This window comes from Chlorocebus sabaeus, chromosome 5, assembly GCF_047675955.1.
Source record: "Chlorocebus sabaeus isolate Y175 chromosome 5, mChlSab1.0.hap1, whole genome shotgun sequence".
Taxonomy (NCBI): Eukaryota; Metazoa; Chordata; class Mammalia; order Primates; family Cercopithecidae; genus Chlorocebus; species Chlorocebus sabaeus.
Window position 1 is genome coordinate 11,099,228 of NC_132908.1, and position 12,131 is coordinate 11,111,358.

The window sequence follows — 12,131 nt, forward strand, 5'->3', positions numbered from 1 at the left end:
GGTTCCCACTATGTTGCGCAGGCTGATCTCAGACTCCTGGCCTCCAGAAGTCCTCCCGCCTCGGCCTCCCACAGTGCTGGGATGACAGGTGTGAGCCACTGTGCCTGGCCCAGTTTGAGTCTTGAGTTAGCCTAGCCAATAAAAGGAAAAGGTGTTCCAGGAAGGAGTCATAGCTTGAGCAAAGGCCTGGAAGTCAGAAATCTGAGCTGCTAGCCAAGGAGGCCCCACAGCCAACACTCACCTTCCCACTTCCACAGGGTGGCCCGAGATGTGTCCTTCCACTGCCCGCCTGCCACAAACAGCGGCCGCCCATTGTACTGCACCTTCAGGTGACTGCTTCTCTCCACATAGGGCAGGCGGAGGCTCAAATGGTGCAGCTGCACACGGCAATCCACCTGCCTCTCAGGCACCTGCAGCACAAACTGGAGAATGCCCACCGCCCCCCCCAAGATGCCAGTGGGATCATGCCATCCCCGGCCTAGAATGTGCCCAGGAAATCGAGGCAGCAGTGAGCCAAGATTGCACCACTGCACTCCACACGAGCAACGGGAGTGGAACCCAGTCCAAAAAACAGAAAACAAAGAGCTTTGGTAAGGATGTGGAGAAATCTGAATTCTCAAACGCTGATGGTGGGAAAGTAAAATAGTGCAGCTACTGTGGAAAACAGTGTGGCAGTTTTTCAAAAAATTAAAGATCGAATTACCATATGACCCCAGCAATGACACTTCCAGGTGTATATACAAAAGAACTGAAAGCAATTGAAACAACTGAAAGCATCAGTTCATAACAGCATTTATTCACAATAGCCAAAAGATGGAAGCAACCCGCGTGTCCATCAACGGATGAATGGATAAATAAAATACTGTCTATACAGACAATGGAGTATTCAGCCTTAAAAAGGAAGGAAATTTGACATATGCTACGATATGGATGAACCTTGAGGACATGCTAAGTAAGCCAGTCAAAAAAAGGGCAGGAAAGGCGTGGTGACTCACACCTGTAATCCCAGCACTTTGGGAGGCCGAGGCAGGTGGATCACCTGAGGTCAGGAGTTCAAGACCAGCCTGGCCAACATGGCAAAGCCCCATCTCTACTAAAAAATACAAAAATTAGCCGGGCGTGGTTGTGGGAGCCTGTAATCCCAGGTACTCAGGAGGCTGAGGCCCAGAGAATTGCTTGAACCCAGAGGTAGAGGTTGTAGTAAGCCAAGGTCATGCCATTGCACTCCAGCCTGGACAACTCTATCTCAAAAAAAAAAAAAAAAAAAAATAGCCAGGTGTGGCGGCAGGTGACTGTAATCCCAGCTACTTGGGAGTCTGAGGCAGGAGAATCGCTTGAACCTGGGAGGTGGAGGTTGCAGTGAGCCACGATCATGCCATTGCACTCCAGTGTGGGCAATAAGAGGGAAACTCTGTCTCAAAAAAAAAAAAAAAAAAGACAAATACTGTATGATTCCACTTCTAAGTGGTAGCTAGAGTAGTCAAAAGTCCAAAACAGAAAGTAGAACAGTGGTTTCCAGGGACTGGGAGCGGGGGAGAATGGGGAGTCAGCATTTCCTGGTTACAGACTTGCAGTTTTGCAAGTTCTCGAGATAAGCAGTGGTGATGGCTGCACAAGAATGTAAATGCATGTAATGCCACTAAACTTCAAAATGGTTAAAATAGTAAATGTGGCTGGGCGTATTGGCTTACGCCTGTAATCGCAGCACTTTGGGAGGCTGAGGTGGGTGGATCACCTGAGGTCAGGAGTTCGAGACCAGCCTGGCCAACATGGAGAAACCTCGTCTCTACTAAAAATATAAAAAAATTAGCCAGACATGGTGGTAGGCACCTATAATCCCAGCTACTCAGGAGTCTGAGGCTGGAGAATCGCTTGAGCCCAGGAGGCGGAGGTTGCAGTGAGCCAAGATTGTGCCAATGCATTCCAGCCTGGGTAGCAGAACAAGACTCAGTCTCCAAATAAATAAATAAATAAAATAAAATAAAATAAAATAAAATAAAATAAATAACACAAATAGTTAATTTTACATGACATATATTTAACCACAATTAAAATCAAAGTTAAAATTTAAAAGACCATTTGCAGGACTGGATCTGAAAAGAGAAAAAAAATTCTAAACCAATTTTTAAATAAACATACAAGGTTAAATAGTGTTGTTTAAGAACCACCACCTGGGCTGGGCACGGTGGCTCAAGCCTGTAATCCCAGCACTTTGGGAGGCTGAGATGGGTGGATCACGAGGTCAGGAGATCGAGACCATCCTGGCTGACACGGTGAAACCCCGTCTCTACTAAAAAATACAAAAAACTAGCGAGGTGGTGGGCGCCTGTAGTCCCAGCTACTCGGGAGGCTGAGGCAGGAGAATGGCGTGAACCTGGGAGGTGGAGCTTGCAGTGAGCTGAGATCCGGCCACTGCACTCCAGCCTGGGCGACAGAGCAAGACTCTCTCTCAAAAAAAAAAAAAAAAAAAAAAAAAGAACCACCACTTGTTCAGCTGCTGAGCACACCATCATTCCTAACTCAGTAAAAGAACCCACCCTCAGGGAAAAACTAAAAGCGAACCCCTCTTTCCAAAACGCATTTTTACAGGTGGAAATCTGGGTTTCCCAAGCTCTCCTGCCGGTCCTTGGCACTCTGAGAAGTGTTTCTTACCCCTGGGGACGTGTGGCTGGAGGTGCAAAACGGAAAGTCACCAAGGCTGAGTTTCAGTTGGCTGCATCCTTGCAGCCAGGGCCAGAGGGCCATGCGGGGGTTCCCCAGCTCCCACCATCCATGCTGGACTCATAGGGCATGGCTCTGCTGCAGTGGCCGGGCTCACCTCCATGAAGTGATTGCTCAGAGCGGGCCCCGAGTCATTCTTGAAGGTCTGGCTGACACGGAGATGCCTCTTGTTGCTGCTCTTGTCCCAGTGCTTCCCGTAGCTCACCTCCAGCTGTGAGTGCAGGTGGCCCGAGTCCTCCTCGTGCCAGAGCTGGACCTGCGACACACATGGGTGGTGAACTGCCCATGGAGGCCCTGCTCACCCAGTCCCTGGGCCTCCTTACAGCCGCCCACTCCAAGGATATCAGCTTGGTTTTCAGAAGAGACGGTTCTGTAGCAAGCACTATTTTGGTTTGTTCGTTTGTTTTTAATTTATTATTTATTTTAGAGATAAGATCTCACTCTCCCACCCAGGCTGGAGTACAGTGGCACCACCTTGGCTCACTGTAACCTCTGCCTCCTGGGCTGAAGCATTCCTGGATGAATAGATGTAAGACTGAGGCTGAAGTTCCAGCCCCGGAACACATTCCCATATGGCTATGTGATTGTGAGCAAGTCCATCTCTTCGGGGATGAGCTCAGGATACTCAGATCACCACTTGCCTGACTCTGGTGCTCTCTCTGGATGTCGCACCTAGCCTGGGCACCCACCTTGTGGCTGAAGGCTGGGATCTGTGTGTAGTGGAGCTCGTGGCCCAGCTCCAGCCTGTAGGCGCCATTCAAGCCGCTCTCTGCCTGCAGCTTCTGGCTGGTGCTACACTCGTATTCCGGCTGCTTCGCCTGACCTGTGCGGATTGACCCAGAGACCCCTGCCCTCCTCTGCCAGGCAGCCCTCCACCAGGGATCCAAGAGGAGGAGGGCCTGGCCCAGCCTGGCCACAGCTACACCCCCATGCTCTACTCCACCTGTCACTTCATTAGAACCTGACGATGGGGAGATCTTAAGAGATAGGCGAATGTCCCCTTAAGAGACACACCTTTTTTTTTTTTTTAATGGGCAGGTACTCAGTACTACTCAGAGCCACCAGAATGACTAATGGAAAACCCCGTGGTGACAGCGTATCTTAGCTAACCGAGCCACAGCCCTAGGAAACAGGGCAGGCCCTGTCACCTCCACCTGCCCCGCAGCCAGGCACGCAGCGCCTTACCCAGGAGGCTGTACTGGATCCTCAGGGAGTTGGTCCAGAGCCGGTCCCATTGCTGCAGCAGGCCAATGGCACGCAGCCCCACCAGCACTGGCACGAAGAGCTCGGCACCCAGGGTGGCCACCCACCGTCCATCCTCCTCCTTCCTCTCCAGCAGTGCTGCAGGGACACAGAGCAGGCAGATGAGAGGGCCAGCCCCAGGGACCAACACCCCCACCCCCAGGCAAAGAGGGGACTCGGGAATCACCGAGGGGCCTCGCCGTTGGGGGCTCCTTGAAGAGCCAACACATGTGCGCCCTGCATAACAGGCCACAGACAGGCCTCATCACGGCTTACTGTAGCCTTGACCTCCCAGGCTCAATCGATCCTCCCACCTCAGCCTCCCGAGTAGGTGGAACGACAGACGTGTGCCACCACACTTGTCTAATTTTTGTATTTTTTGTAGAAGCGGGGGTCTCACTATGTTGCCTAGGCTGGTCTTGAACTACTGGGCTCAAGTAATCCTCTCCGGTTTAGCTTCCCTAAGTGCTGGGATTACAGGCATGAGACACTGCGCCTGGCCCAAAAATAAAGTAGAAAAAACCAAAATCGAACAAGACAAAAGAGAAAAGAATTAACAGCGCATGGTGGGTTGTCGGGTCAATTTCACCTTTGGAAGCTTCTGAAACACAGAAGCTCAGCCAGAACACACAGGTGAAACTGAGCCAGCTGTTATGACTCCCAAACGCCCACATCAGAGGGTCGACAGCCACTGCTCCAATTACCCCCAGCCCCAGCTCCTGTCCTTACCTTGGAATCTTCTGGAACACCCCTGAGAGGCACACCCAGGTGCCACCACCCCAGCTCCAGCACCAGGGCCAGCACCTGCTGCGTCTTAAATGCCCAGTGTATTTCAGGTCAAAATGTTACATGTCTTTCTTATCATGGATCAGAATAAAAACACTCCAAAAGCTGCTATTTTAAGGTTTGTGGATGCAGTTGGAGGTTGGGGGAGGTTCTGGGGGCTCACACGGAGCCTGGATCTGCCCTTAGATGGGATGTTGATATTAAGAGAGGCTGGGGTGATGAGGAGTATAAGGAGGCACTTGGCCACCACACCTTAGCCTGGCCACAGAGCAGAGGGCGCAGAAGGGGTCTCATCTCCTACCTGTCACGTGGGCCTGGTCACTCAGTGGATGGCTCAGCGATGCGGAGAAGGCCAGCTTGCTGCCCGCCTGCCGTGTGACGTTCCCGGCAAAGACAATGGGGCTGCCCCCCGTCACCAGTTTCACCTCCAGCTGCGCATGGAACCACTCGGCCTCACCACCCACGGCTGGCTGCAGGTCACTCCAGCCCTGAAAAGGCTTCAGTGTCACCTGGGAAGACAGGCTTGACCAGCAGGCCCAGCTCTGACCACACAAGCTGGGACCAGACAGGGTAGGAGACAAGCCAGCTGACAGCCTTCTACACCGATCCTTCCCCAGTTTTTGTTTTTCCGTGAGATGGAGTCTCACTTTGTGTCCCAGGCTGGAGTGCCGTGGTGGGATCCTGGCTCACTGCAACCTCCACCTCCCGGGTTCAAACGATTCTCCTGCCTCAGCCTCCCAAGTAGCTGGGATTACAGGTGCCCGCCATCACATCCGGCAAATTTTTAAATTTTTAGTAGAGATGGCGTTTCACTATGTTGGTGAGGCTGGTCCCAAGCTCCTGAACACAAGTGATCCACCCGCCCTGGCCTTCCAAAGTGCTGGGATTACAGGCATGAACCACTGTGCCCAGCGCTTCCCCAATTCTTTAAGCTCTGGATTTCTCAAAATTAGAAACCTGTGTTACAAACTCAGACATAAATACAAGGGACTCCTCTTCTTGACATCCCCCTCTTTCAATCCATTAGGAACTGGAGTCGACTGTCCCTATGGAATGGGTCTAGAATCAACCACTTCTGCCACCTCTGCTGCCTCACCAGCTGGAGCCCCAGTCATCGGCCTGTCTCACTGCAATGTCCTCCTGGCTCTCCCGGTTCCCATCCCGCCGCTGGCAACTGATCTCCATGTGGCAACCAGACACGTCGAATGATGACACACTAGCCTTTCTTATGGTACAATCCAAAGTCCTTGCGAAGGCCAGCGAGGCCAGAATTTTCTCTTTTGATCAGTGGTGCAGACCTGGCCATGGGAAGACACTGGCAGATGGACCATGGGGACAGCTCACTACACACTCCACGGCCCCGCAGAGGAGATTCTCTGGAAAAGCCATGAGCACCTGCAAATATAATCTTTAATGGCCCTGCCAACCTGCAGTCCCCCAACCCTACACCCCTCTGATGGCCACCAGCTGGTCAGTTTACCCAAAAGACATCAAAGCAACACTCGCTATTACCAGACTGCCACTACTTAACGCTCTCTTTCCCTGCTCCCCACAGATGTGTGTACATAAATGTGTGTAGATGTGTGTATAGATGTAGCTACATGGATGTCTGTGTACACAGGGGTGTGTACAGATGTGTATGTATACAGACATGTGGGTGCACACGGGTGTATCTATGAATGTGTACATGGATGTGTCTGTATGTAGACACGTGTATGGACGTGTGTGTATGAACGTATGTATACAGATGTGTAGAGGTATATATATGGATGTATATATAAGAATATATGCATACAGATATGTCTACATGTGGACTGTATGAATACGGATGTGTACGGACATGTGAACAGATATGTATATACGAACGTGTGTGTAGACATGCATACAGATATGTGTATATATATGGATGCGTATATATGAACGTATACACAGATGTGTCTACATGTGGATGTTTGTGTGTGTGAATATGGATGTGTGTGAATATGGACGTGTGTGTATGGACACGTATGTGTATGGATGTGTGTAAAGAGGTGTATATATAAATGCATGTATATGAATGTGTAGATATGTCCACACGTGGATTGTGTGAATATGGATGTATATGCACATGTGTGTATGGACATGTGAACACACATGTATATATATTGATGTGTGTATATAAATGTGCATACAGATAAGCATACATTTGGATGTGTATATGCAATATCCTCCTGACTCTCCCGGCTCCCATCCCGCCCCTGGCAACTGATCTCCACATGGCAAGCAGACATGTCGAATGATGGTACGCTAGCCTTTCTTATGGTACAATCCAAAGTCCTTGCAAAGGCCAGCGAGGTCAGAACTTTCTCTGTTGGATGTGCACACAGATGTATGTACGAATGTGTTTGTACATGGATGTGTCTACATGTAGACATGTGTATGGACATGCGTGTGTATGAATGTATGTGTAAAGAAGTGGATATATGGATGTGTGTATATGAATGTATGCATACACATGTCTACATGTGGACTGTGTGAATACAGATGTGTGAATACATTGGATGTGAATATGGACATATGTGAATATGGATGTGTGCATGGACTCTGTATAGACATGTGTAAAGATATGTATATATATGAATGTGTGTACATATGAATGTATATACAGATGTGTCTACATGTGGATTTCATGTGTGTAAATATAGGCGTGTGTATGGACGTGTATGTGTATGAACATGTGTATGGGTATGTCACATGTGTATGGATGTACATGCGTGCACATACGACTACAGAGACACACCTTTCTCTTTCTCTTTTTACAGAAACAGATGCTGGTTCTCTACTCTGCTCCCAGCTTTTCCTGCTGGCAGGCACATTCTGGCGATGACTTTCTCCAGTCCGGACCAGAGGCTGTGTGGTGCTGATCAGAGCTTCCTCAAGGTGCACGTGAACAGGGTGAACACAGAATTTCTCACCCAAACCAGAACACTTTGCAGTTAAAGAGAACACTACTTGTAAATGTGTCAGGTCAGCAGGCGTAACCTGGGGCTCTCCAGACAACCCAGGACCCAAACCCTGCACACTAGTGGGAGGGGGCACAGAACAGAACACTCTTCCCTAAACCAATCTTAAATCCCATAAGCTTTGAGACAAGTTGAACCCAAGCTCTGGCACTTTGTATTCATGAGCTCATCTGCCTCAGTTTCTTCATCTTGTATGGGGTTACAGAGAAGACTTGAAGGGGGTCCTCATGTCTGCTGAAACAGGCTCCAGAAAGTTCCGGAGTTCTGGAGCTCCAGCTGTTACTGTACTTGTGATGAGTCTGGGGCAGGTGGAACTAGAATTTCTCCAAAGGCAAACATTCCCAGGCTGCAGACAGCTCTATAGGGACCAGCAGGAAGGTCCGTGGGGAGGTACAAGCAATTTGTGCTTGTACATTTAACAAACAACTGGAAGTTCGAGGGCCTCTGGTAATTCTGGAAATGAGGCATAAGTCTCAGCCACCAGGCAGGTGGGACTTTAGGAGGACAGCTCTCCCCTGACATAGATCTTCCCCCAACCCAGGCTGATGGCACAGCTGGAAGTAGAGAATGTATTTTTGCAGCAAGAGATCCAGCTCCAGCTTCAGATGCTGCAGTCCAGGCCTCTCTGAGAAGACACTGGGAACGGAGGCAGAATCAGAAGATCCACTGCCAAAGTTGCCCAGCAATCATGCCTGGTGGGATCAAGTCTAAAACTGCTATTTGTACCCTGGCTGTAGTGCAGTGGCACGATCTTGACTTACTGGAACCTCCACCTCCCAGATTCAAGCAATTCTTCTGCCTCAGCCTCCCAAGAGGCTGGACTACAGGCGTGCGCCACCATGCCCAGCTAATTTTTGTATTTTTAGTAGAGAGAGGGTTTCACCATCTTGGCCAGGCTGGTCCCAAATTCCTGACCTCCAGTGATCCTCCCACCTCAGCCTCCCAACATTTGTACACTTTTTGAAGTCACAGATCTGCTTGAAAAGGGGATGGAAGTTTTAAATCTTCTCCGCAGGATGGAGGGTAGACACAAAACTTCAACAGAATGACAGGGGCTTCAAGTGACTCACTAAGTTTCGACCAGGCACCCTTGGGTAAGAACCCTAGAAAAGCACCTACTAAGATGAAAACAAGCCTAAACAACATAGTAAGACCTCATCTTCACACACAGAAAGAAAGAAAGAAAGAAAGAAAGAAAGAAAGAAAGAAAGAAAGAAAGAAAGAAAGAAAGAAAGAAAGAAAGAAAGAGAGAGAGAGAAAGAGAGAAAGAAAGAAAGAAAGAAAGAAAGAAAGATAGAAGCGCATGGTGGCACAGGCCGTAGTCCCAGCTACTTGGGAGACTGAGGCAGGAGGATCGCTTGAGCCCAGGGATTTGAGGCTGCAGTGATCTAGGATCATGCCACTGCACAAAAGAAGATGTTATAAAAGACAAGAAGGCAGGGAGGTGGGCAGAGAGGGAAAAGAGAGACAGGCAAAGAGACAGGGAGAAGACATGGGGGAAAGTGTGGGAAAGAGGTGGGAAAGAGGTGGGAAAGAGGTGGGAAGAGAGAGGGAAGAGAGAGGGAATAGACAGAGGGAAAGAGAGGGAGAGAAAGGAAAGGAAGAAAGGAAGAAAAGAGAAAAAACATATAATCCTTGTGGCCAGGGAATTCCATTGTTAAGAATTTACTCTGCAGAGAAAATGGTTCTCACGGCAGAATATTTGTAAGAGCGGAAACCTGGCAAAAACTCAAGAGCCCTTCATTATTAAACTAGCTGAATAAATTCCATTCCACGGACTATTACACAGTCATTCATGCTACACAGGAGGCACTTATTTTCTTTAAAGTGGATATATTAACTCCATGTGCTGACTGTGTGCATAGATCATCTCAGAAACGAATCACCAATAAAACCCTAACAGTGGTTGGCTTTCAGGAGGGGTGGGAGAAAAGTTTTAAGGCTACACCAGCACCAACCAATAGAACTTTCTGTAATGAGGGCAATGTCTCAGGGCTGCATGAAGCTTTGGAACACCTGAAATATGGCCCATGCAGTCAAAGAACCAAATCTTTAATTTTCTTTAATTTTAATTCACTTAGGTTTTTTTTTTTTTTTTTTTTTTTGAGATAGTCTCGCTCTGTTGCCCAGGCTCGAGTGAATTGGCATGATCTTGCTTCACTACAACCTCCGTGCCCCCACCCCCACAGGTTCAAGCAATTCTTCTGCCTCAGCTTCCCAAGTAGCTGGGATTACAGGAGCCCGCCACCACACCTGGCTACTTTTTGTATTTTTGGTAGAGATAGGGTTTCGCCAAGTTGGTCAGGCTGGTCTTGAACTCCTGACCTCAGGTGAGCCACCTCCCTCGGCCTCCCAAAGTGCTGGGATTATAGGCATGAGTCACTGCACCCCGCCTCACTTAGATTTCAATAAACATGTGTGCCACTGGCTACCATATGGGAGAGTCAGTTCTATACCCTTTCACAGCTTTTGAACTTTGAATCATTTAAATGCATTGCCTATTTAATTGCAGAATGTAATAGTATTTAGATTGAATTAATCCAAATGAAATCTACAACAGAATTTAAATTGTATCAGTGCATGCTGGTCTAAAAAGATTGCCACAGTGTATGTACATATATGTGTATTATGTGTGTGTGTATGTATATATACATATATATACAAGCGTGCGCACACATACATATATATATATTTTTTGAGACAGAGTCTCGCTCTGCCACCCAGACTGGAGTGCAGTAGTACAAAATCATCTCACTGCAACCTCTGCCTCCTGGGTTTAAGTGATTCTCCTGCCTTAGCCTCCTGAGTGGCTGGGATTACAGGCGCCCGCCACCACACCCGCCTAATTTTTTGTATTTTCAATAGAGATGGGGTTTCACCATGTTGGCCAGGCTGGTCTCGAACTCCTGGCCTCAAGTGATCCATCCGCCTTGGCCTCCCCAAGTGCTGGGATTACAGGCATGAGCCATGGCGCCCACCTGCCAAGGTATTTTTTTGAGTTTAAAAAAAAAAAAAGTCCTTACAGGTTTAAAAAAAGAAAAAAACTGGGAAACCGGGAGTGGAGGCTCACGCCTGTAATCCCAGCACTTTGGGAGGCCAAGGTGGGCAGATTGTGTGAGCCCAAGAGTTTGAGACCAGCCTGGGCAACATAGTGAGACCCCATTTTTACAAAAATATAAAAAACAATAGCCAAGCACAGGGGCACATGCCTGTAGTCCCAGCTACTCAGGAGGCTGAGGTGGGAGGATCGCTGGAGCCCAGGAGGTCAAGGCTGCAGTGAGCCATGTTTGCACCTCTGCACTCCAGCCTGAGAGACAGAGCAAGGACCCTGCCTCAAAAAAGAAAAATAAAAAAACAAAACCTAAGCATGAAAATTGGGTTTTCATGCTATTGTACGATGTGTGCTTCCCTCAAAACTTGTTACATCATCACATCACCCACCTGATGTGAAAAAGAAAAAATAAAACCCAGAAACCCACACTAAAACTATTTGCAAATCTATAGTGTTACGGTCTGCACTGTGTCTCCCTGCAAGATGCTGAAGCCCTAAGCCGCAGTATCTGTGAATGTGACCTCATTTGGAAATAGGGTCTTCACACATGATTAAGCTAAGCTGAGATGATGAGGGTGAACCCTAATCCCGTGTGCCTGATGTCCCTGTAAAAAGGGGATGTGTGGACATCGGACACCTACAAAGGTAAGATTATGTGAAGACGGAGACAGAAGACCACCTCCAAGCCAAGGAGCTCTGGAAGTTTCTAGAATCCAGGAGCGAGAACTGGGACAGATCCTCCCTGACAGCCTTCACAGTGGGAAAAAGAAAAAAACAAAAACAGAAAAACCTCAATTTCAGACTCCTGGCCTCCAGAACTGTGAGAATAAATCCCTGTAGCTGAAGCCACACAGTCAGGGTACTTTGTTAAGGCAGCTCTGGGAAATGAATACAGATTTCTCGGGACGTGCATCAATACTTCTGCAGGAAATTTGGGACGCAGAATGCTTTAACTTACAATTTATACCTTTCTCTATTCTGAATTCTTTTTTTGAGAGACCGGGTCTTACTTTGTCGCCCAGGCTGGAGTGTAGTGGCACAAGCATGGCTCACTGCAGCCTCAACCTTCTGGGCTCCAGCGGTCCTCTTGCCTCAGCCTCCTGAGTAGCTGAGACTACAGGCACACGCCACTGTGCCTGGGTAACTTTTTAAAATGTTTTGTAGACACCGGGTCTTGCTATGTTGCCCAGGTTTATCTCGAACTCCTAGCCTCAAGTGGTCCTCCCACCTTAGCCTCCTAACTTTCTGTAATTACAGGTATAAACCATTGTACCTGGCTTTTATTTTTATTTATTTATTTTGAGACAGACTCTCGCACTGTCTCCCAG

At 48.4% G+C, this 12,131-nt stretch overlaps 1 protein-coding gene and 1 pseudogene across 1 annotated transcript in view; one reads left to right on the top strand and one right to left on the bottom strand.

Moving 5' to 3' along the window:
- LOC103228356 (uncharacterized) overlaps positions 1–12,131 on the bottom strand; it is a 146,966-nt gene that overhangs the window by 80,401 nt on the left and 54,434 nt on the right. Inside the window, 5 exon segments of the mRNA XM_073015699.1 lie at positions 242–422; positions 2,819–2,977; positions 3,411–3,544; positions 3,907–4,062; positions 5,051–5,237. Coding sequence (XP_072871800.1) covers positions 242–422; positions 2,819–2,977; positions 3,411–3,544; positions 3,907–4,062; positions 5,051–5,237 — 817 coding nt within the window.
- On the top strand, positions 11,110–11,198 carry LOC119621253 (small nucleolar RNA U13; annotated as a pseudogene).